The 19,329-nt window shown below is 34.2% G+C and overlaps 4 protein-coding genes across 6 annotated transcripts; all 4 read left to right on the top strand.

The window, feature by feature from the left end:
- Positions 1 to 1,267: 1,267 nt before the first annotated feature.
- On the top strand, positions 1,268 to 4,657 carry LOC105628778 (Late embryogenesis abundant (LEA) hydroxyproline-rich glycoprotein family). Its single transcript, XM_012210258.4, has 2 exons — positions 1,268 to 2,098; positions 4,430 to 4,657. Exons 1-2 carry the CDS (start codon positions 1,409 to 1,411, stop codon positions 4,514 to 4,516), a joined length of 777 nt encoding a protein of 258 aa, XP_012065648.1. The 5' UTR covers positions 1,268 to 1,408; the 3' UTR covers positions 4,517 to 4,657.
- Positions 4,658 to 6,025: 1,368 nt separating this feature from the next.
- Positions 6,026 to 11,248, top strand: LOC105628776 (uncharacterized). Of its 2 annotated transcripts, none has more exons than XM_012210255.4 (8): positions 6,026 to 6,159; positions 6,346 to 6,473; positions 6,986 to 7,066; positions 7,380 to 7,468; positions 7,564 to 7,638; positions 9,033 to 9,094; positions 9,733 to 9,927; positions 10,875 to 11,248. In XM_012210255.4, exons 2-8 carry the CDS (start codon positions 6,351 to 6,353, stop codon positions 10,952 to 10,954), a joined length of 705 nt encoding a protein of 234 aa, XP_012065645.2. In that variant the 5' UTR covers positions 6,026 to 6,159; positions 6,346 to 6,350; the 3' UTR covers positions 10,955 to 11,248. The 2 variants fall into 2 exon arrangements, with proteins under 2 accessions (XP_012065645.2, XP_012065646.2); XM_012210256.4 differs by having other exon boundaries at positions 6,115 to 6,244.
- A 1,228-nt stretch (positions 11,249 to 12,476) lies between these two features.
- On the top strand, positions 12,477 to 15,586 carry COP9 (COP9 signalosome, subunit CSN8). Its single transcript, XM_012210253.3, has 5 exons — positions 12,477 to 12,636; positions 12,784 to 12,863; positions 13,146 to 13,327; positions 14,356 to 14,463; positions 15,346 to 15,586. Exons 1-5 carry the CDS (start codon positions 12,553 to 12,555, stop codon positions 15,483 to 15,485), a joined length of 594 nt encoding a protein of 197 aa, XP_012065643.1. The 5' UTR covers positions 12,477 to 12,552; the 3' UTR covers positions 15,486 to 15,586.
- A 142-nt stretch (positions 15,587 to 15,728) lies between these two features.
- Positions 15,729 to 18,010, top strand: LOC149495210 (UDP-glycosyltransferase 88A1-like). Of its 2 annotated transcripts, XM_089723008.1 has the most exons (3): positions 15,729 to 16,080; positions 16,184 to 16,252; positions 16,862 to 18,010. In XM_089723008.1, the coding sequence occupies exons 2-3, from the start codon at positions 16,201 to 16,203 to the stop codon at positions 17,854 to 17,856; spliced, it is 1,047 nt and encodes a 348-aa protein (XP_089579134.1). In that variant the 5' UTR covers positions 15,729 to 16,080; positions 16,184 to 16,200; the 3' UTR covers positions 17,857 to 18,010. The 2 variants fall into 2 exon arrangements, with proteins under 2 accessions (XP_089579134.1, XP_089579133.1); XM_089723007.1 differs by lacking the exons at positions 15,729 to 16,080; positions 16,184 to 16,252 and having other exon boundaries at positions 16,267 to 18,010.
- Positions 18,011 to 19,329: the final 1,319 nt, after the last annotated feature.

Here is a 19,329-nt window from a genome sequence, read left to right as displayed (position 1 = left end):
ATTTTGACAAAAAGAAAAGAAAATTCCTAATATTTGGAAAAACCCATTATTCCTTTTCCTCTTCCCACAAATTCACAAAAAAAAAAAAAAAAAAAAAAAGCAAATTTAAATATATCAAAATATTTAAATTTAAATTATTTAATTATTAAAATAATAATGTATGTCTATTTGAATAATGTTATATATTAAAATTTATTTATTTTTATGTATGTTACACCTAAGAAATGTGTCACATTCTTGTAAAATAAATTAGATAGTTAGAGAATTATTTAGTTAATGGATCATTAGGTGGTGTATAATTGAAAACCACTATTAGATTAGCATTTCATGGAAATTATTTTAATGATTAGTGGTTTTATAATAATAGTTGGCATGATCCTGCCAATGTGGCATTAGGAAAAGCCATAGAATGAATATACTTTTCTCTACAAAGAGGTTTCCAATGAATTAAGTAATCTCATAACTTCATTAGAATGGATTAGCCTTTCTTTTTTATCATGTTAAATTGCTCACCATTGTGAATTTCACAATCATAAAATAAAAAAAAATAACAAATTAGCACTATTTATGTGCAATTCAAAAGTATGACTTTTAAACCAATCATTTGATTATTACTTTTTATATTTATTTTGATGATAGAAAAATAAATAAAAATAGAAATATATGATTAGGAGACGTTCAGTTCAGCTTGTTCGTACAACTGATAGTTGATTTATACCAACTTAATCAATAAACAAATTAAATTAAATATGATTTAAATATTTTCCTGTAATTTTTGTAATATGTAATAAATTTCTATTTCATAAAAAATAATTTCATTGAAATAATTTCACAAATATCACAAAAATAAAAAAATAAAATAATATCTAGAGAAACAAAAGTTTTTTTTGCCAATTTACTAGACAAATACTTATATTACAAACTTTTGCTATGAAATTAGTTATTTTGTTTTTGCTAATTTAAAATATAAAAAAAACATTAATTTATATCAAATGCAAGTCATCAAAACTTCAAGATCCCGTTCAACAACCTAAAGAAAATTTTAAAATTGTCAATGTGAGAGTAAATATTAAAATTAAAGTTTGAATTAATGATATATTATGGAAATGGAAGTAGTCATTCATTATTAATTTGATTGAATATTTTGAAAATTATTTATATTTTCTATTTTTAAAATTAAAGTCTACATAACCGTATTTTCACAGTGTCTTTTCCTTTTTTAATTATTTATCTGTCAAGCAAAGTCAGTCTACTCTGTTCTCTCTTCCACTCTCCTTTTCTGTTCTCTCTCCACTCTTTTAAAAAGTAGAGGAAGAAGTACTGTACACAGAGAAACAGAGAGAGGATAAGGGAAGAGAAATTATCAAACGGTTGCGTTTTTTACTTCCATCGTAGACTAATCGCCGAAATGCCGCCACCACCACAGCCACAATCAAGCGCTAGCCTAAATGGTGACCACAGACCACCACGCCCACCGCCAGCTTCAAATACCCACCAAAATCACCACCACCACCACCATCCTTACTACCCAACTTCGTCTTCTTCCTCCTCAGCCTCTTTGAAAGGTTGCTGTTGTTGTCTCTTCCTTCTGTTCTCCTTTCTTGCCCTTTTAGTCCTTGCAATCTTCCTCATTATCATTCTTGCCGTCAAGCCTAAGAAACCCCAGTTCGATCTCCAACAAGTCGGTGTTCAATATATGGGAATCTCTGCTTCAAATCCCGCCTCATTCGACCCCAGCACCACCACCACCACCACCGTAGCCACTGGTCCCACCACCGCTTCACTCTCTTTAACTATTCACATGTTATTCACCGCCGTTAATCCAAACAAGGTTGGAATCAAGTACGGCGAGTCCAGGTTTACGGTTATGTACCACGGGATTCCTTTAGGGAAGGCTTCCGTTCCTGGATTTTACCAAGAAGCCCACAGCGAGCGACAGGTGGAAGCCACCATCTCCGTCGATCGGTATAGCTTGATGCAAGCCAATGCTGCCGAGTTGATCAGAGATGCTTCGTTGAATGATAGAGTCGAGCTTCGAGTTTTGGGTGAAGTTGGTGCTAAGATCCGTGTTCTAGACTTCGACTCTCCTGGAGTTCAGGTCAGCCATTTTCTCTTTCCTCTGTCTCTCTGCATCAAAATTCTGTTTTCTTGTTCATAATTTTTGAGGTCTCGTTTCTAATCTGGGTTCAGATTATAATAAATAACCAACATTTTCCGTCTCTAATTTTGGCTCAATTTATTTTCCTAGCTAATTTGCGCTTGGTTTCTGGACTTTATTGGATGTAAGTTATTTTCTAGGCATAAAATTTTCAGTTGATAACTAATTTTTGGCTTATGGGTTCTTTCCATGGCTTAAGATTTTAAGCATTGCAGTATTGACTCTTATTTTCTAGTTCACAACTAAATTTTTGGGTCTGGATTTTTCCCATTTCTTTTTCTGCATTAGATTCTAAGTTTTGCGTCTTCTTGGTTTTATACTTCTACATCCTAATTTCAGTTTCAAGTTCTCATTACCCGTACTTCTTAAGTTCTTAGTATCATTTTTCTTTTTGGCTAAGCTTTTCCTCTAGAAATGGGATTTGGTCTCTGTTTAGTTTTTCCAGTTAGCGCAGTCGTGGAGGGTCTCGGCCACCTCTGTTGTCGGTATCAGTGAAACCCACCACCTTCTGTCCCACTACTGCCTGAGCATTTTTGTGCTAACCTGCGCTGCCCAATTAATTACTGTCAGCTAAAGTGCGCCGGATTTAGGTTGTGTTATTGTTCTTCGGGAGCGCATGTTTTTTGTTGGATACTTTCTTTCTTGGAAGGGATATTCTTGCTCATTTGCCCTCTTAGTTTAGCTTATTTGTATATATGTCCTCTTTTTGGGTGCATCCTTTTCTTGGTATAGTGCCCTTTGCTTTGGTGACCCTTATGCGATTTCTTTTTGGCCCCTCCTCCTTTAAGAAATTAGTGAATCTTGGATTCTTTATGCCTTAATCCTGTCTTTTCAGTGTTTTAAAAGCATCAAAAAGTTGCTTAAGGCAAAATTCTTTAACTTTAATTTTGTGGTCGATGGCCGCTAATTACTACCACAATTGCTTTCTTTTGAAGCGCTTTCTTCAGACGCACCAATATTGTCAAGGCAATATGCAATCCCATTTTCTTTCAACTTTCACTCTCTTAAGAAACCTTTCCGCCAACTTGAGATTTCTTTTTCCTGGAGTTTTGACTTTTTTTGTTACATTTGAGAAATTTTATGGAATCAAAATTGAAAGTTTGAGTCGTCGGCCTAAAATTAACCATTTGAACTATAAGCTTCAACTGCGAGCAAGAGTCTTTTTTTGGAGGAATATGAAATTGAAAAATGACTAAATGAGCGTGCATATTATTTGTTATATGGTAAAAAAGAATGTGAAATTGCGTTCCTCACATCTAGCTAGCCTTTAGGGCTAAGAAAAGGTTTTTGCCTTACCATGTGAATTGGTGACTTTTGGGGCCCTTGTGGCCCCTAGCTAGGAGGGACATGTAATGGGATCCAATGTTTTTCTTATCCTTAGTAGGGATCTTATAATAGGCCAATTAGGGGATTCAGGATCATCCATTTGAATCCATTTCTTGGATTCTTACTATCCCTGCATTCTAAGAAGAATGAATCCATTGCTTGGATTCCTACTATCCGGCGTTCTAAGAAGAACAATAATTTTGCCCTTTCATACTTCACTGTTAGAATTCGGAAATTTCGAAGGTATACGCTTAAATTTTGCTTATACTGAAGTTAAGATTTAATTTACATTTCTAATTTTTTGCCTATGTTAGGGGGTTTAGTCTGCATTTAGCATTGTGTGAATGTACCTTCTACCATAGTGTCTTTTGGGAGTAAAAAAATTGCAGGATGGAAGTCTATATCTTGTGTAGCTTTAGGACTATAGGAAGGCAGGTGGTGCCAATCATTTCTAGTAATATAATGTGCACAGTAAAAATAAAATCTTGTTTCTGTAATGTGACATGTCTTGGAGTTCTGCAAGCAATTATTAGCGTGTGACAATCAACCGCTTGAAAAGTTTGGCTTGTTTACTACAGTATTATTTCTGCTTTGTCTTCGAAATTCCAACTTGCTTTTGACAAATCAAATAAATAAAAATAAAAGTTATTGGGTTAATCAACAGCCCTCTGTCTTTGAACATTTGTGTTCTAATGTATTAGTTCTGTACCTCTCTTCAATATGCTGAAAAAAAAAAAATACACAAAACAAGAAGCTCTAACATATTTCTGCGTTAGCATTAGTGCACTGCCATTTCCACTTCTAGAATTCAGTAAAAAAGAAAAAAAGGGAAAAGAAATGTTCCCACAACTGTTTGTAGGTTGTGGCTAATTGGTGAACGGAAGAAAATCATCTCTTTCCTTTGCTGGTTATATACTTCTAATTAATCAATGTTTGAATGGGCAGGTTTCAGTGAACTGTGCTATAGTGATAAGTCCAAGAAAGCAATCTCTTACTTACAAGCAGTGTGGATTTGATGGATTGTCTGTCTGACTCATGGCTAAAAACAAACAAAGAAAAATGAAAAAAGAAGAAGAGGAAGAACAAAGAAGAATTATTTCTTTTTTTCCATCTCTTATTTTATTTATTTCTCTCAAGAGATGGAGATGTGCAAGAGAGAGAGTGGAGAAAAGCAAAAGGAAAGAAGCTTAGAAAGTAGAAAGCGAAGGGGGAAAAAAAACCCATATCCTCACATGGATGGAGATGGAGGTGGAGTTGGATCAAAGTCAAAGATAGGTGAAAACAAGAAAAAAAAAAATTTTGAGGATCATTTTCTAAATGGGAAATCAAAAGGTTTTCCCAAGATTTTGCAGATTTTATTATATTGTGTTTTACTTACCTTCACTTGGAAGAAAAAATTATTGCTGATTGCGTGTAAAGTTGTAAGACTCATGTAATGTTCACTAATTGGCTTATTCTTCTTTCTTTGTGAAGTGTGGTGTGTTGGTCTTTCAATGTCAGGCACTTACCCTCTGCAATTTTTCAGGATTCTAATGACTGTAAACGTGGCACAATTAGTAAAAGTCTTTCATTTGAGGGAGAATCTTAGGAAAAAATAATTATTTAAGTATATAAATTTACAAATTTTGTAAATATTTTGGGCATAAAAAAATAATAAGTTAAAGATGATAAGCAAATATGCTAATATTCTAATGTGCAAGAAAACTCACAAAACCATGACATGTAAGAGATCAGAGTAATTCGGATGGGTAGCTCGATAGCGAAAAAAATATTTGCGTGCGGGATTGATTATTATAGTTCAAGTGATGTTTGATTCTCCGGTAATGCAAGTTTTCGAGTCGGTCTCTTTATTTTTAAAGATCAGTGGAAATTAATTTGGAGGGTTGATTATTATAGTTTAAGTGATGTGTTTGATTCTCTTGCAGTGCAAACTCCCGAGTCAGCCTCTTTATCTTTAAAGATCAGCGGAAATTAATCCGGTATATCATGATAATCTTAAAAAAAAAAAAAGCAGAATAAAATTTTTTAAAATAAATATTCGACCAAATCTATTAGTGCATAAATTCAAATTAAACTAAATTGTTTAGTTTAATTCATTTTTATTTTTTAGTTTTGATTATTTTTATACTATTTTAGTTTTCGACTTTATATAAGAAAAATCAAATTAGACTGAAAAAATTTAATTTTGTAATAAAATCCAAATCAAACCGAATATTTCAAAAATTATATCAAACTAAATTAATTAATTCAATTCATTCAATTTGACTGATTTCTGCTCAACCTAATTTTTGGCACTATAAGACACAATAATATGATGACAAAATAAACAATGTTGGACCTAAAGATCAACCCAAGCCTATGATATAATACAAGTCCTTTTCCAATTTTTATATGGGCCTAGCCCAATACGGTTACATTATTATAAGCACCCACTGTTACCGTACCAAATCTTGTAAGTTCAAGTTCAATCAGAAGATCATGATATAAAAAAATAAAAATCTAAAAGATGCCCACAGAATCGGCCACGTAAAACCCTAAACATGTAATCCTTGCTCTCACTATAAATACCCAAATTAAAAACCCGCCACTCGTGTGCCTTTTTTTTCACTGCAAAAATCTCAAAAACAAAATCCAGCCAAAACCGAAAAGCTCTACAGATAAGACCGCCACCGCTGGTATTCAACTCTTTTCAAAAAAAAAAAAAAACACACCTTGATCTCTGTTATTTTCCTTTTATTTTTGTTTGGTTAGCGAGAAAATGTAAAGAAATTGAATGTTTTTGCCTGTTTTTTTATGTTGTTTTCACGGTAACTAAGCAGGAAGAGCTAATGTGATTTTGTTTGGATTTTTTTGAAAAACAGAAAAAATGGATCGGTACCAGAAGGTGGAGAAGCCAAAGGCAGAGACAGCTATTAATGAGAACGAATTGAGGATTACTGCGCAAGGAAGGATGAGGAATTACATTTCTTATGCTCTTTCTCTTCTTCAGGTTAATCTTTTGTTTCCTGTTTTAATCAGTTTTTGGAAACTAGTAATTCTATCTTGTTATGGTTTATTGTTACATTGGTAGTTTGAATTTAGTTTAAAGTTCTATTTTCAGTGATTTATAGTTAAATGAAGTGGGAAAAATAAATAGGGCATGCTTTTTGCGGGATCTTCTTAGCTTATATGTGACCTTGATAGTTATCAGTTCATAATTTCCTTTTTGTTTCTTTCTTTAAATATGATCTCATGTGATGCCCACCATAACTTTGTAAAGGTATTAGTTCATGCGATTTTGTATATTCTTGTGGATTTGTGGCTACATGTATATGCACTTATGAATATTTTTTTATAAATAAATCGTGCCTCATTCTGCCTGATAGACGTGCTTGTCAATGACATTCTTTTACTCGCCCTTTTTTTTTTTTAAATTATTATGTTTTTGCTAGTGCATTGCATCAAATTAATCTGTTTTCTATTACTGAGTTGTTCTTGAAGGCATCTTTTATACTCCTGTAGGAAAAAGGCACAGATGAAGTTGTATTGAAGGCCACTGGTAGAGCTATCAACAAGACTGTGATGATTGCCGAGTTGCTAAAGGTGCCTATTTGATCTCGTAATATATGTACTCTTGAGAATTTTTGCATTATTTTATTTTTTTTGCTGGTTGCATTATTTTATTGCTGTACAGTAGTTATTGGCTTTATGTATTTGCTGTTGGAGTATTTATGTAGAAACACTCCTTTTAAAATCGTGCAGTAGCTTGTTTTATGATATTTTGCCTACCTTGGATTTAGCTAATTTAGACGACAGAAAATACTTAGTCATACAGTTCCGTAATACGGCATATCTGGGAGTATTACTTTTTCTCTTCATTTTTCACAACTTATGTTAGAAATACTTCCACTTGTAGAGACGGATTGTTGGCCTTCATCAGAACACATCAATTGGGTCTATTGATATAACCGACACATGGGAGCCCTTAGAAGAAGGCCTACTTCCGTAAGAACCAAAAGTTTTTTACCTATTTATCTATTTGAGCTATAATAATGTTATTGTGATAATTCTTGTGATTGGTTCATGGTCTACTTTTGCAGCCTAGAAACAACCCGTCATGTTTCAGTAATCACAATTACCCTGTCTAAGAAGGAGCTTGATCCATCTTCCATCGGGTAAATAGCAAAACTAATTAAGCATTGAATTTATGGATACATATGTTGAATGAATGGTGGATTATAATGCATCATTTTATATTCTAGACTAGAGGTACATGGAGCTCAAATTTTATCCTAGAAATGAATCATATACTATGCCATAAGTGAATCTCAGATGCGTGTGTACTCAACTAAATTACAATGCTTTTATTGTGTCTATATCTTGTTCTTAATGCTTGAAAGGAGGCAGAGGGCGGGAAAGTAATAAGAGTAGGTTTTTTAAATTTATTTAAACTGAACTTTAAGAAAGAATATATGCTTGAAAGTATCAATGCGTGCCTAATGCTTATTGGAATTTTAGAATCTGGCTTAATATCTGGTTATCAAGAAAGGAATCTTGTTAAACCTGAGGATCCGAGGTAATTGCTGTGTTGGAATTTGGATTCTCTGTGGGATCAGTAACAGGTCTTTTAGATTAATTGATTGTTATGCTTCTTGATTATTAGAAATTGTGACCAAATCTTGTGTGCTTGTGCATGTATTATACATATATTCAAAATATATTTGGGCATATCTGAGAAAGTGAAAAATGAAAGAAGAGTGCCTTTAAATACAAGGTGGAAAAGTTAGAAAAATAGTTAAAGGTGAAATTAGTGGTCTGGATTTAATACTTGATAAATTGAAGGAGTCAAGTAAAAAAAAAAGAGAGTAATCTAGTCGTATATAGCATGAAAAATCAATATGATCTACTAACACACATGTAGATTTAAAAAACATATGTTTCATGTAATTTCCTTACATTACTACTCCTGCTAGAAGTTTGGTAAGGTAACTCCAATACTTTTTTTCCGCATGTGAGAAGTTAATACGTCCCTCCCTTGAAGTTTTTCTTGCTGCATGTATGTAAATATTTGCGGTTGCAGTTATGCAGCTTCGGCTTAGTTTGTCATTCTAGATTTTGTTACTTGTATCAATAAGATGAGATAGCTTATCGTCCATTGTATGTCTTCTTTCTTAGCACTAAGGTTGATTCCTTGTTGACAAAAAGATGAGTATTTTTTAATTGGCATATGTTTGCAAGTTTTATTTCCACAAGCATGAGTTCATGCATGTGATTAGGATCCAGGAATTATTTTGACCTTGTTATGCTCCTTTTCCATTTATTTGGGTGGGGTCATTAAACTTTGTTGTTTGACCTTATCTTTCTTGCATTCCCATTCCTGTTATCTCTCATATCTCTCTTGTTTGTTGAATTCTGACTATTAAAATGCTTAAAATTCACTATTTCTGGAAGTTGTCACTTCAGAAGGGGATTATAGATGTTGCTTTGGTATCACATGCTTTATTGCACCCTTAGTATATAATGATCACAGGACGTGCTTTTTGAACTTTTCTTTCTTTTCAAATGACAGATATCAGCTCCCAATCCCTGCTGATCAAGTGAAGCCATTAGCTGAATATGATGATGAACGAGGTAAGCTGACATTTCTCTTTTTGTACTTGCTCATTCCTTTTCCTCTCTTCGTGGAGCTTATGTATTTTGTTTCCACTATCTTAACTTCAGTGTTTATACTATATTGCCTTCCTAAAAGCCTCACTTAACATGCAAAGCAAAGGTCATAGTGATTGAAGAAGAAATAGAGACGATGTTATTAATCATCCAATATTTTTAAAGAAATATAGCTTTTTGTGAAGCCACAACATATTTTCTAATGAAGGCTCGGTTTGAGCCGAACTTTTATTTTTAGGGGGCTGGGAAAATTGTTAGTGCAAGTGATGTATAGATAAAAAAATTATAATAGTAATTAAAAAAATGAGTCAAATCTTTTGATGTTAAAGAAATCACACTAGGTGGGGAGTGACTCACTATTCTGCATGAAGTTAAACTGGACACTAGAAGCATATAGTGTGGTGAGACTGTGGAAGTTTGCTACAATGGGATAACAAGTTGGTGAACTCACATGTGTGTTATCCTTAATTATCTATGATTGTCTGGTGCTTGGAATAAGTTGGTTGTAGCTGCATCAATGTCACTTATTAACCTACTCTATTATGTTGAGTAATGCAACATCCAGGATTTGTTCATTTATTTATCTTTTTTTTTCTTATCAGGTAATAGTAATGGTGTAGCAGAACATAGCAATGGGGGTTGGGATGGCGGCCGAGGATATGGTGGTAGAGGTAGAGGTCGCGGAAGAGGTCGTGGCTACCGTGGACGTGGAAGAGGGTATGGTGGGGGAAATAAGCAGGATTCAGGTTATTACAACGGATATGGTGGACCGGCTGGAATGCCTGCTCAAACCCGTGGTAAGTTCCTATTTTGTTGTAAATTTCAGGCATTTCATTTCCATGTTATTCTCTTGATTTATGGTTGTCTACTGCATTCCAAAGGTATTTTAAAAACAGTGTCTTGTTGAAGCTTTTCTCCTTGATCGCAGTATCAAATTTGAGTTAGTTGCCTCTCCATTACATGTAACTAATGCCATTGTTTTGGTTATCATCATTTTTATTAGTGCTTACCAGTTAAATAATCTAGTGATGTCATGAAGATTCAGTTCATATCTCCGATTGCAAATGTTTCAAAAGTTTGAGTCAGATAGGCAAAGTTATTGCAGTAATATTTTGAATGATTAAAGCATGCAAGTCTGACCCACATGGTTAGTGCAGGATAGAATAAAACAAGTAATCACCATTTGCTTTATAACTCTGTTTCTTTTGTGATTCTCATTTTCCTCGTGTGGGACTAGTAACTACTAACTAGTGCTTTAAGTTTACAACTTACTTTTTCTTTTATCATTTCTCTAGAAAATTAATTAATTAAATTTATTTCGGAGTTGGTGTGAGAGGAGAAGACTGGAGTTCATTGTGGCGCAAAATTAAAAAGATAAAGGATTTAATTTGCATTTTGACAACAAGGTAAACAAGTTATGACGAATGGGATATAGGAACATTTAATTCAAATTTGATGATTGCTGAAGAGACTTCCCAATGTATAAGCTAATCAATTTTATTTTGGGCATGGCACAGCTCCATTTCCTTGTGATGTTCATGCATATGTTGATTTTCCTAGTTATTTGTGTAGCAGCTGATGTCATACAACAGAATTTCTTTCTGAATCTCTAGTTACTCAATTGTTTTGCCCGTGCATTGCATGTCTATAACCACTTTCACCCTTTAGCAGTCAGTTGAGAGTTGCAAAAACAATGCCAGTTTATAGTGGTTCATTAAAATTGTCATTGCATTGGGTCTTTCAGGTCGCGGTCAAGGACGGGGAAGGCCTCGTGGTCGTGGTCAAGGTTTTAGGTCCAGTGGGCCAGTCCAAGCAGCTGCATGACTGGCAGTGAGGTAAAACACAAGTTTCCAGTGTGAAAAGATGGATTTGGATGCCTGATCTGCGCTGTATCTTTTCATGACAATGGAGTTAAAAAAAAATTTTATGGGTTTTGAGACTGGAAATTGTTTTCGTAAGCTGCATTTTTGTAGGTAGGTACAGTTATTTGCAGTAACATTAGTCACTAGCTGTTAACAGGAGTGTTATTTCGCTGTGTTAGTGTTGTACAATTCTTGAGTTCTAATTTTTTTTCCCTATAAATAACAGAGCAGTGCATTCATTTGTTTTGTATTAGCATTATCGATCGTGTACCGCTCCAATTTTTAAATCTGCTGCTATTGTCAATTGCATAGAACCCTAGTTTTGATTTTACCATGGCTTAAACAGTATGAAATTCTGTTTTTTACTCATTGGATGTAAAAAGAAAAACAAAAGGTTATTTTTCCAGGGGAAATCAGTTCTTGCATTTGAATGATGTTATAAAATTAAGTTAAACTGCTACATGAGAGTAATTGTAATTTTTAAGATGAGCAAAGTAAATTGGATTAGAGATTTTCTTCTTAATCAGAGATTTTGAATTTGAGTTTTGGGTATGAATTCTCTTTAAATATTTGAAAGGAAGTATATATTTCTTCCATAGGTCTGTCTGGTGTGAATTTAGATGAATCGAGCCGGTTGATTTCAAAATAAAATATAGTTTTTGTTTTATTAAAGTAATGGTTAATCAAATTGAAGTTATAAAAACGTACATTCCTGAAGATGAACAATACTGAAGAATATCATGTTTATAAATTTCTACTACAGGCTTTTCCTCACTAGTAAATGCAGCAAATCAGGTACGTAAAGGTTAGAACTTTCAAAAGCTTGGTAAACACCATGGGTCTTTATTTAGGCCCTTAAAACGTTATATGTACCTAAAACATTTTGCCTTTGTATCTGAAAATAGAACAATTTAATTCATTTTGAAAAATTTACAAAACCAGTATTTACGATTTGGTTTCAAATTTATTTTTAACCTGACTAAATCGGACAATATTTATATATTTTTTGTTTATACCACATGTATCTCCAGCCATTAGTAAATAGAACAATATATTGATATTAAAACAAAATGAAATTAATAAATTAAAATGTAATATTTCTTGAAAAGTAAAATTAAATTGTAAAAAAAAAGGTGTAATTGTAGAATATTACTATGGAGAATAAAAAAAAAAAAAGTGATACAATTATATTAATTTGCCAAAATAATATAATTTTTTTTTTAAGTTTTTGCTCTTTCTATCCTGCCAAAATAGACTGTTTCTTATTTATTTCAAATCATATATGTTTTATTTAATAATATGTCTTATTATTAACAATTATTGTATTTAATTTTTTTTATTGAAGGTTATATTATAAAATATTTATGAAAATATAGGTAAAATTTATTATTGGTTTTAAAATAATATTAAAATTATTAATATTAAGATTTCGCTAAAAAAAATAAAAATGAATTTAATTGATTAATAAATAAAGATTTTCTCCAATTATATATTCATAATCTTCAATTCCTTGTCATCGTTTCTCTGTGCAGAAACTAGCTGTAGCAAAAGCAGGTAGCCATGGACTTCACTCCGCTTACCGACGCATTAGCCTCCAAATTGTACGATAAGATTTCTGATATCTGCGATGAACTCATGCTCAAGGTAATTTCTCCTTTCAATTTATTTTTTTCACTTTTCATTCGTCAATCTTTTTTTCTTCTCCCAATGCTCAAGTTTTCAGTGCCCTGCCTTTAGGTAATTAACTTTAGCGTTAATCAAAACCCTAAATTCCCATTTTTTTAATCTCAGTTCGCAGCCGAGGGAGTTCATTTTCAGGACGAGTGGCCTTATGCGATTCATCTTCTTGGCCACATTTATGTTAATGATATGTAAGTTATATCTGTTTTTGAGTTAGTGATTCGAAATTTGGTTTTGGGCTGAAATTCCATGTTTTAGAAGAGTTTTTTCTTTTAATTTTTGGGTTTTGGGTGAATTCTATAGCTGAATTGTTAGGTTTTAGAGTTTTATTTATTTAATTATATATTTTTGAAGATTCAGGTTTTTGGATATTTGATATCTGTTTGCTTTGGATTGGAGTTTCTCGTCTGCTCTTATATGGCTTTAGTGTGGTCTAGGAGTTTTCATTCATCTGTGGTGTGATGATCATGCAGTAACAGTGCTCGATTCCTTTGGAAATCAATACCTTCTGCTATCAAAGAAAACCAAACGGAAGTCGTAGCGGTCTGGAAACTTGGTCAGAGATTATGGACACGTGACTATGCCGGTGTACATGAGGCCATTGGTGGTTTCGAATGGAGTCAAGAAACCCGGGTTCTTGTGGCTGCATTCTCAGGCTAGTTTTTACATAACTTTTGTTTTAACTTTTAACACAGTTTAATATAGTTTCATTTAGTAATTTATAAATGTTGCTTTACTTTTATTATCACAATTTTAATAAAGCAAATTGATGTCCATATAGAATTACAAAGTTGCAATTGAGAACCTAAGTTTTTATCTTTGTTTTTCAGCATTCCTCTTCTTCCACACCCACCCCTTTTGTGTCTCTCCTTTTATTTGTTGTCCTTCTGTGTGTTGCTGAGATTATGATCATGGGAGCTTGAGTGAAGTGATCTATCGTTGCTGGTTCAGAAAACTTAATGGTTGCTCCACTAGTTTCCCATAAAAAATTTTGTAATCATGGTTTTAGTGGGTGAACCTTGTTAATGCAATGGCAAGGCATGATTGAAATTAGAATTCTTCAGGCAATACAATGTTCCCTTATAATTTGAACCACTAGAACATTCTCCTTGGAATGCGTGGGAATGGCTGTGTAGATTCATCCCTCTGCAGATCATGGTGCAGGAAATATTGTCACTCATTGTATCATTTGTTGATGTTTGTGTTCTTATAAATTTACAGTAAGAGATCCTTTCTTCCTTGATCTGGAGAAAGTGAGACTATTTTGGTGCCAGTTAGATACTAGTGCAAAAAAATGGATCTAAAGAGCTCATAGGTACCTTTATCTAGAGAGATTATTTACATTACAGAACAAATGAAAGAAAAAGTGGAGCTTAAGTAGAAAGTAGAAACTACTAATATTGTGTTGGGTTGAAGAAGCTCTTGGATGTCCGGAAGCAATCATATCTGCAATCGAATGCCTTGGTGGAAGTGGCAAGCAGCAAAACATGGAAATTGGTCTAACTGAGAATTGAAAATCTGTTTATTTTTGTGTGTGTGTGTGTGTGGTTTCAAATTTCAATATGATGAAAAGGCTCCACACGTTCTATCTTCCCCTCATACTAAAAATATGAAATCATCAGTGATTTTGCAATTACATGGTCAGATTGGTGCAACCTTACACTTTAATTTTTTTTTATGCAGAACTTTACACCAAGAGGATGTTTCAGTTGTTGCTGTCTGCTTATTCAACAATAAGCATCCAAGACACAGCTTGCTTTCTGGGAATGAACGAGGATGATGCTGCAAATTGTAAGATTTTGTTCTCCTTTGCGCCCTATTTGTTCCAATAAGCATCCAAGATTCTAGCAGCAGTTCAGTTCTTTCAAAATTAATTGAGAGATAGCTCTTTGTTCTCCCCATACTTTTTGGGTTGAGCATCTCATGTTTATGGCCATTGGGCTTTAGGTTAGATGGTTGTTAGGTTAAAATCTTAGCCACAACATGCACATATGTATTTTCTTACATACTACCAAAAGAGGAAGGTGGGGGATGCAAACCAGACATACGAATATAATAAAGTATGCTAAAGACGCTTAAAGCAGCTGTCGAATTTAGACTTATTTTTGTCCCAGTTGGAGTCTTTGGTGGCACAAATCTGATTCTTTCTCAAGCTCATTTGGGTGGATCCAACCACTGTAGATGTTGACATTTTCACCCGAATGGGAATTGCATCAGGTTGATTTATGTGTAGAGAGGAGACAGACCCTGGTTGTGAACCCAATAAATATTTCACCTAGTTGGCATTATGAAAGCCTGAGCAATACTTCTCTATACCACTCAGTATCAATTACTTTTTGTCAGGAAAAAAGAATCATTAGAAAACTGTTTTTATTTCTGAAATTCTAAGCATTATGATGAAGTGAAACTTATGTGGCAAATTCTTTCGTTTTTGAGACCTAATGAAGAGGATTTTGCATAAAAGTCTATGATTTATGCGCATTGATGATTGTTTGATACAAATGACCTCCTGCAATTATGAATATTGATGGATTGTTTGCTTAATCTTCTATTGCAAGCAAATTAGGATTTAAGTAGTTCTACATGTTCCAATTTCTTCTTCTTCTCTCTCTGTCCTGTTTGCTAGACTGCACAGAGCATTAATTGCTAATTATAATCTGTTGTTATATGCAGACGTATTACAGCAAGGTTGGATTGTTGATCCAGCATCTCGAATGCTAACTGTGAAGAAGCAGCCAATTGTGACAGAACAAAAACTGGATTCCAGCAAGCTACAGCGTTTGACAGAATATGTATTCCAACTTGAGCATTAATCATACTTTAAAAGAGTCTGAACTTTTTTTTTAACACTTTGTGCCACTTAGATCGTTCGATTGAACCAGTAAATGCTTTGAAGATTTTCAGGACGTGTAAACTTGATCTGCTCTCTCTCTCTCTCTCTCTCTCTCTCTCTCTCTCTCTCTCTCTCTCTCTCTCTCTCTCTCTCTCTCTCTCGATTTCTTCTAGTTTAGCACTTTCTTTGGATGCTTTCGCTTGAGTTTTCACTGTTATAACCTTTTCACCAGTGAAACTCTGCTAAAGCAATTTATTTAATTGATAGATCAAATTTTTGTTGATGATACTTGAACTCCGTTTTTCACCATTTCTGTCTTAATTATCTAATTATCGCCATACATGTGATAGGCTCCGATACAGTTTGCTTGGACCTAACTTGTGTTTCGACAAATGAAATAACAATCTGATTTCTCCTCTCTCTTCTTTGGATCCTCTCATTCTTCCCTTTTCTTTCATTTCTTTCTTCCCAAACACCAAACTGAATCTCAGATCTAACCCAATTAGGATCAAATGTATGCTGATCCTAACAGCTGCTTTCATGAGCAAGCTTTTTATGACCCAACCAGTGTTGAGGTAGGTGCATTTCCGTCTGCAATTTGTGACAACAGTTGAAAATCCTTTTCTTTTAGTTTGGTTTATTCAACTATTATACTTAAGCTTGTTGGATGTAACCCAGCGTTTCTATTAGTCTCTATGGTTGTGGACGTGGAAGCTGCTTCAAGGAAGCTTGCACAAGGATACAAAGGTGAAATGACAAATAAAAAATAAAAAAAATCTTTCGTCATTGTTAATTTTATATATATATATATATATGTATTTGCTCAACTAACTGTCAACTAATGGTTATGTTGTATTGAATAGTTTCCTCTATATGTGTACACGTTTCTACTCTCTATCCCTCTTCCATACGAAACACAAACACCAGGTGATAGAGCTATGGAGGAGGCAATAGTTTTGTACCCAACACCTGCAATTGGCCACTTCATATCAATGGTTGAGCTAGGCAAGCTCATACTAACCCACCAACCTTCTCTTTCCATTCACATACTCCTTGCTTCTTCACCTTACAGTACAGGATCCATTTCCTCTTACATTTCTATGGTTTCTGCCACCATTCCCTCTGTTTACTTCCACCATCTTCCCACCATAACTCTTCCTTCCACAACCACGAGTAATAACCATGAAACTCTCACCTTTGAGGTTATTCGTCTCAACAAGCCTCATCTCCATCAAACCCTACTTTCTATCTCCAAAACCCACACCATTAAAGCTTTAATTGTCGACTTCTTCTGTGCTGCTTCTCTTTCTGTTGCCTCCCAACTCAACATCCCTGCTTATTTTTTCTTTACTTCAGGTGCTGGCTGTCTTGCCCTTTTTCTGCATCTTCCCACCATTCATCAGAAAACTACCAAAAGTTTCAAAGGCCTCGACACCTTTGTTGATGTACCAGGTCTGCCACCCATACTCTACTCTGATATGCCAAAACCAGTACTTGATCGCACTGATAAGGCGTACGAATACTTTATAGAATCAGCTGCTTGTTTGCCAAGTTCAGTGGGGATTATCACAAACACCTTTGAATCTCTTGAGACCAGAGCACTCAAAGCAATATCAGATGGATTATGCATACCCAATAAGACCACGCCACCTATTTACTGTATTGGACCATTAATAACGTCCAGCAATGAAAAAAATGGCGGTGTGCCTGAGTGTTTAGCTTGGCTTGATTCACAACCGAGTCGAAGAGTTATTTTTCTGTGTTTTGGTAGCTTAGGATTGTTTTCAAAGGAACAATTGAGAGAAATAGCAATTGGGTTAGAACGAAGTGGGCAAAGGTTTTTGTGGGTTGTCCGTAATCCACCTTCTGATAACCAAACCTTAGCCACTTCCCCGCAGTCAGACCCAGATTTAGATTCCTTGCTTCCTGATGGTTTCTTAGATCGAACCAAGGATAGGGGATATGTGGTGAAGACATGGGCTCCTCAAGTAGCAGCATTGAATCACAACTCGCTGGGTGGGTTTGTTACTCACGGTGGATGGAACTCGGTACTTGAATCTGTGTCTGCAGGAGTTCCTATGGTGGTATGGCCGCTTTATGCAGAGCAAAGGATAAACAAAGTGTTGCTGGTCGAAGAGATGAAAATTGCTTTGCCAATCAACGAGTCTAAAAATGGGTTTGTAGCTGCTTCGGAAGTGGAGAAGCGGGTTACTAAGTTGATGGACTCAGAGTCAGGTAACTCAGTTAGAGAGCGGACTATTGCTATGAAAATTGCCGCTGAGGAAGCATTGAGTGAGGGTGGTTCTTCTCGAGTTGCATTGACCCGACTCACCGAGTTGTGGAAGCATTAATAATTGGTTTATATTCTATAATTTGATGTCCTATTAAGAAAGTGATTTGAAATCTGCAGTTGTTACCTAAATAATTCTTTTTCTGTCGCAGAATAAATCATCACATATAACTCTTTTATTCTTATTCTTATAATGCCATGTTGAGCTTAAACTAGATTTTTATTTGTTCTATTTATTTAATTATAGATAATTAGAGAAAAACATAATTTGGTCTAACCTAACCCAACCAAACTTTAACCTAATCCAGCCATGCTATGTTATACGTTAGTGTGCTCCTAAAGATAAAGTATAAAACCATGTACAAATCATTCCCCGGTTAGCCATTTGCTTCCGAGGGCGAGTATGAATTAATCGGATTTATAGACTGTTAAAGTGGACATGGCTTTGATACTTCGTGTAATTATAAAAAAAAACTTCAATTTTAATATTTTTATAACTTTAGTTAATTTTTGTATTTTACATTTTGTTTTTTTTATAATAATTATGATTTTTATGTGGTTTCATTCTAATTTACATGGTTGTCAAAAAGAATAGCGTTACAACTCTTATATATCACCTTAATTGAAAATTTCACTAATAATTTAGTAAAAAAAAAAAAAAAAAATTGTTGTGATGGATTAGGTTGGCTATGTGACTCTTAATTTTAAATTTAATTATACAAAAATTAAATTTTTTATTGAAACACGTAATGGTATTTCGATATATTGAGCCTCGCAATTAATTTAAAAATTTGTCTATATAATATTGATGTATTATAAATGGAAATTCTATCACTTTTAAAGGGCTACGAGTTGTTATTAAAAAAAAAAAAAAAAGAAAGATATCAAAATTTGTAGAATTGAATTTCGAGGATTTTTTTTTTCTTTCTTTTTCCATTTGGCAAAAACCATAAATTTCGAAATTTCAATGCAGGCTGAAAAGATTTCATCAAAATCAATACCCTTTCTTTGATTAAATCCTTTCACAACCAGTCTAACTTTGAATTGTGGTTGGGAGCTGTGTTCTTCCTGCTTGATTCTGAACACCCACTTGTTCTTCAAAGCTTTCTTGCCTTTAGACAACTTCATTAGTTCAAATGTTTCATCCTCATGCAAGGACTTCGTTTCATCTTGCATGGCTTCAATCCAGTTCCTCTTGTGTTCATTTCCCATAGCTTCTTCAAAGCTTTCACTTTCTCCCCCGTCAGTCGTCAGTACATACTCTTTGACTGGATATCTAGTAGATGGTTGTCAAACTCTACTGGATCTTCTTAATGTTTGAGAACCTTCCGGTGCTGGTGGCTGAACATGAACACCATAATCTTCATCTGGTTCATTTTCATGAGGAACTTCTGGATTTTCTAACTCTGGCACTTGTTCTTGTGGAACATTTTCTTCATCTCCAATTCGTCTGCGTTCTATTGGAGGAACTCTCTGTATGTCTGTTGAGTCTTCATCAAATCTATTGGCACTCTGCTTCCATATCTTCATTAGT

Source organism: Jatropha curcas, chromosome 6 (genome assembly GCF_041381405.1).
Source record: "Jatropha curcas cultivar XTBG-Jc1 chromosome 6, XTBG_Jcur_1.0, whole genome shotgun sequence".
Taxonomy (NCBI): Eukaryota; Viridiplantae; Streptophyta; class Magnoliopsida; order Malpighiales; family Euphorbiaceae; genus Jatropha; species Jatropha curcas.
Note: the sequence above shows the minus strand (reverse complement) of the source record. Positions and strands in the feature narration are given on the sequence as shown.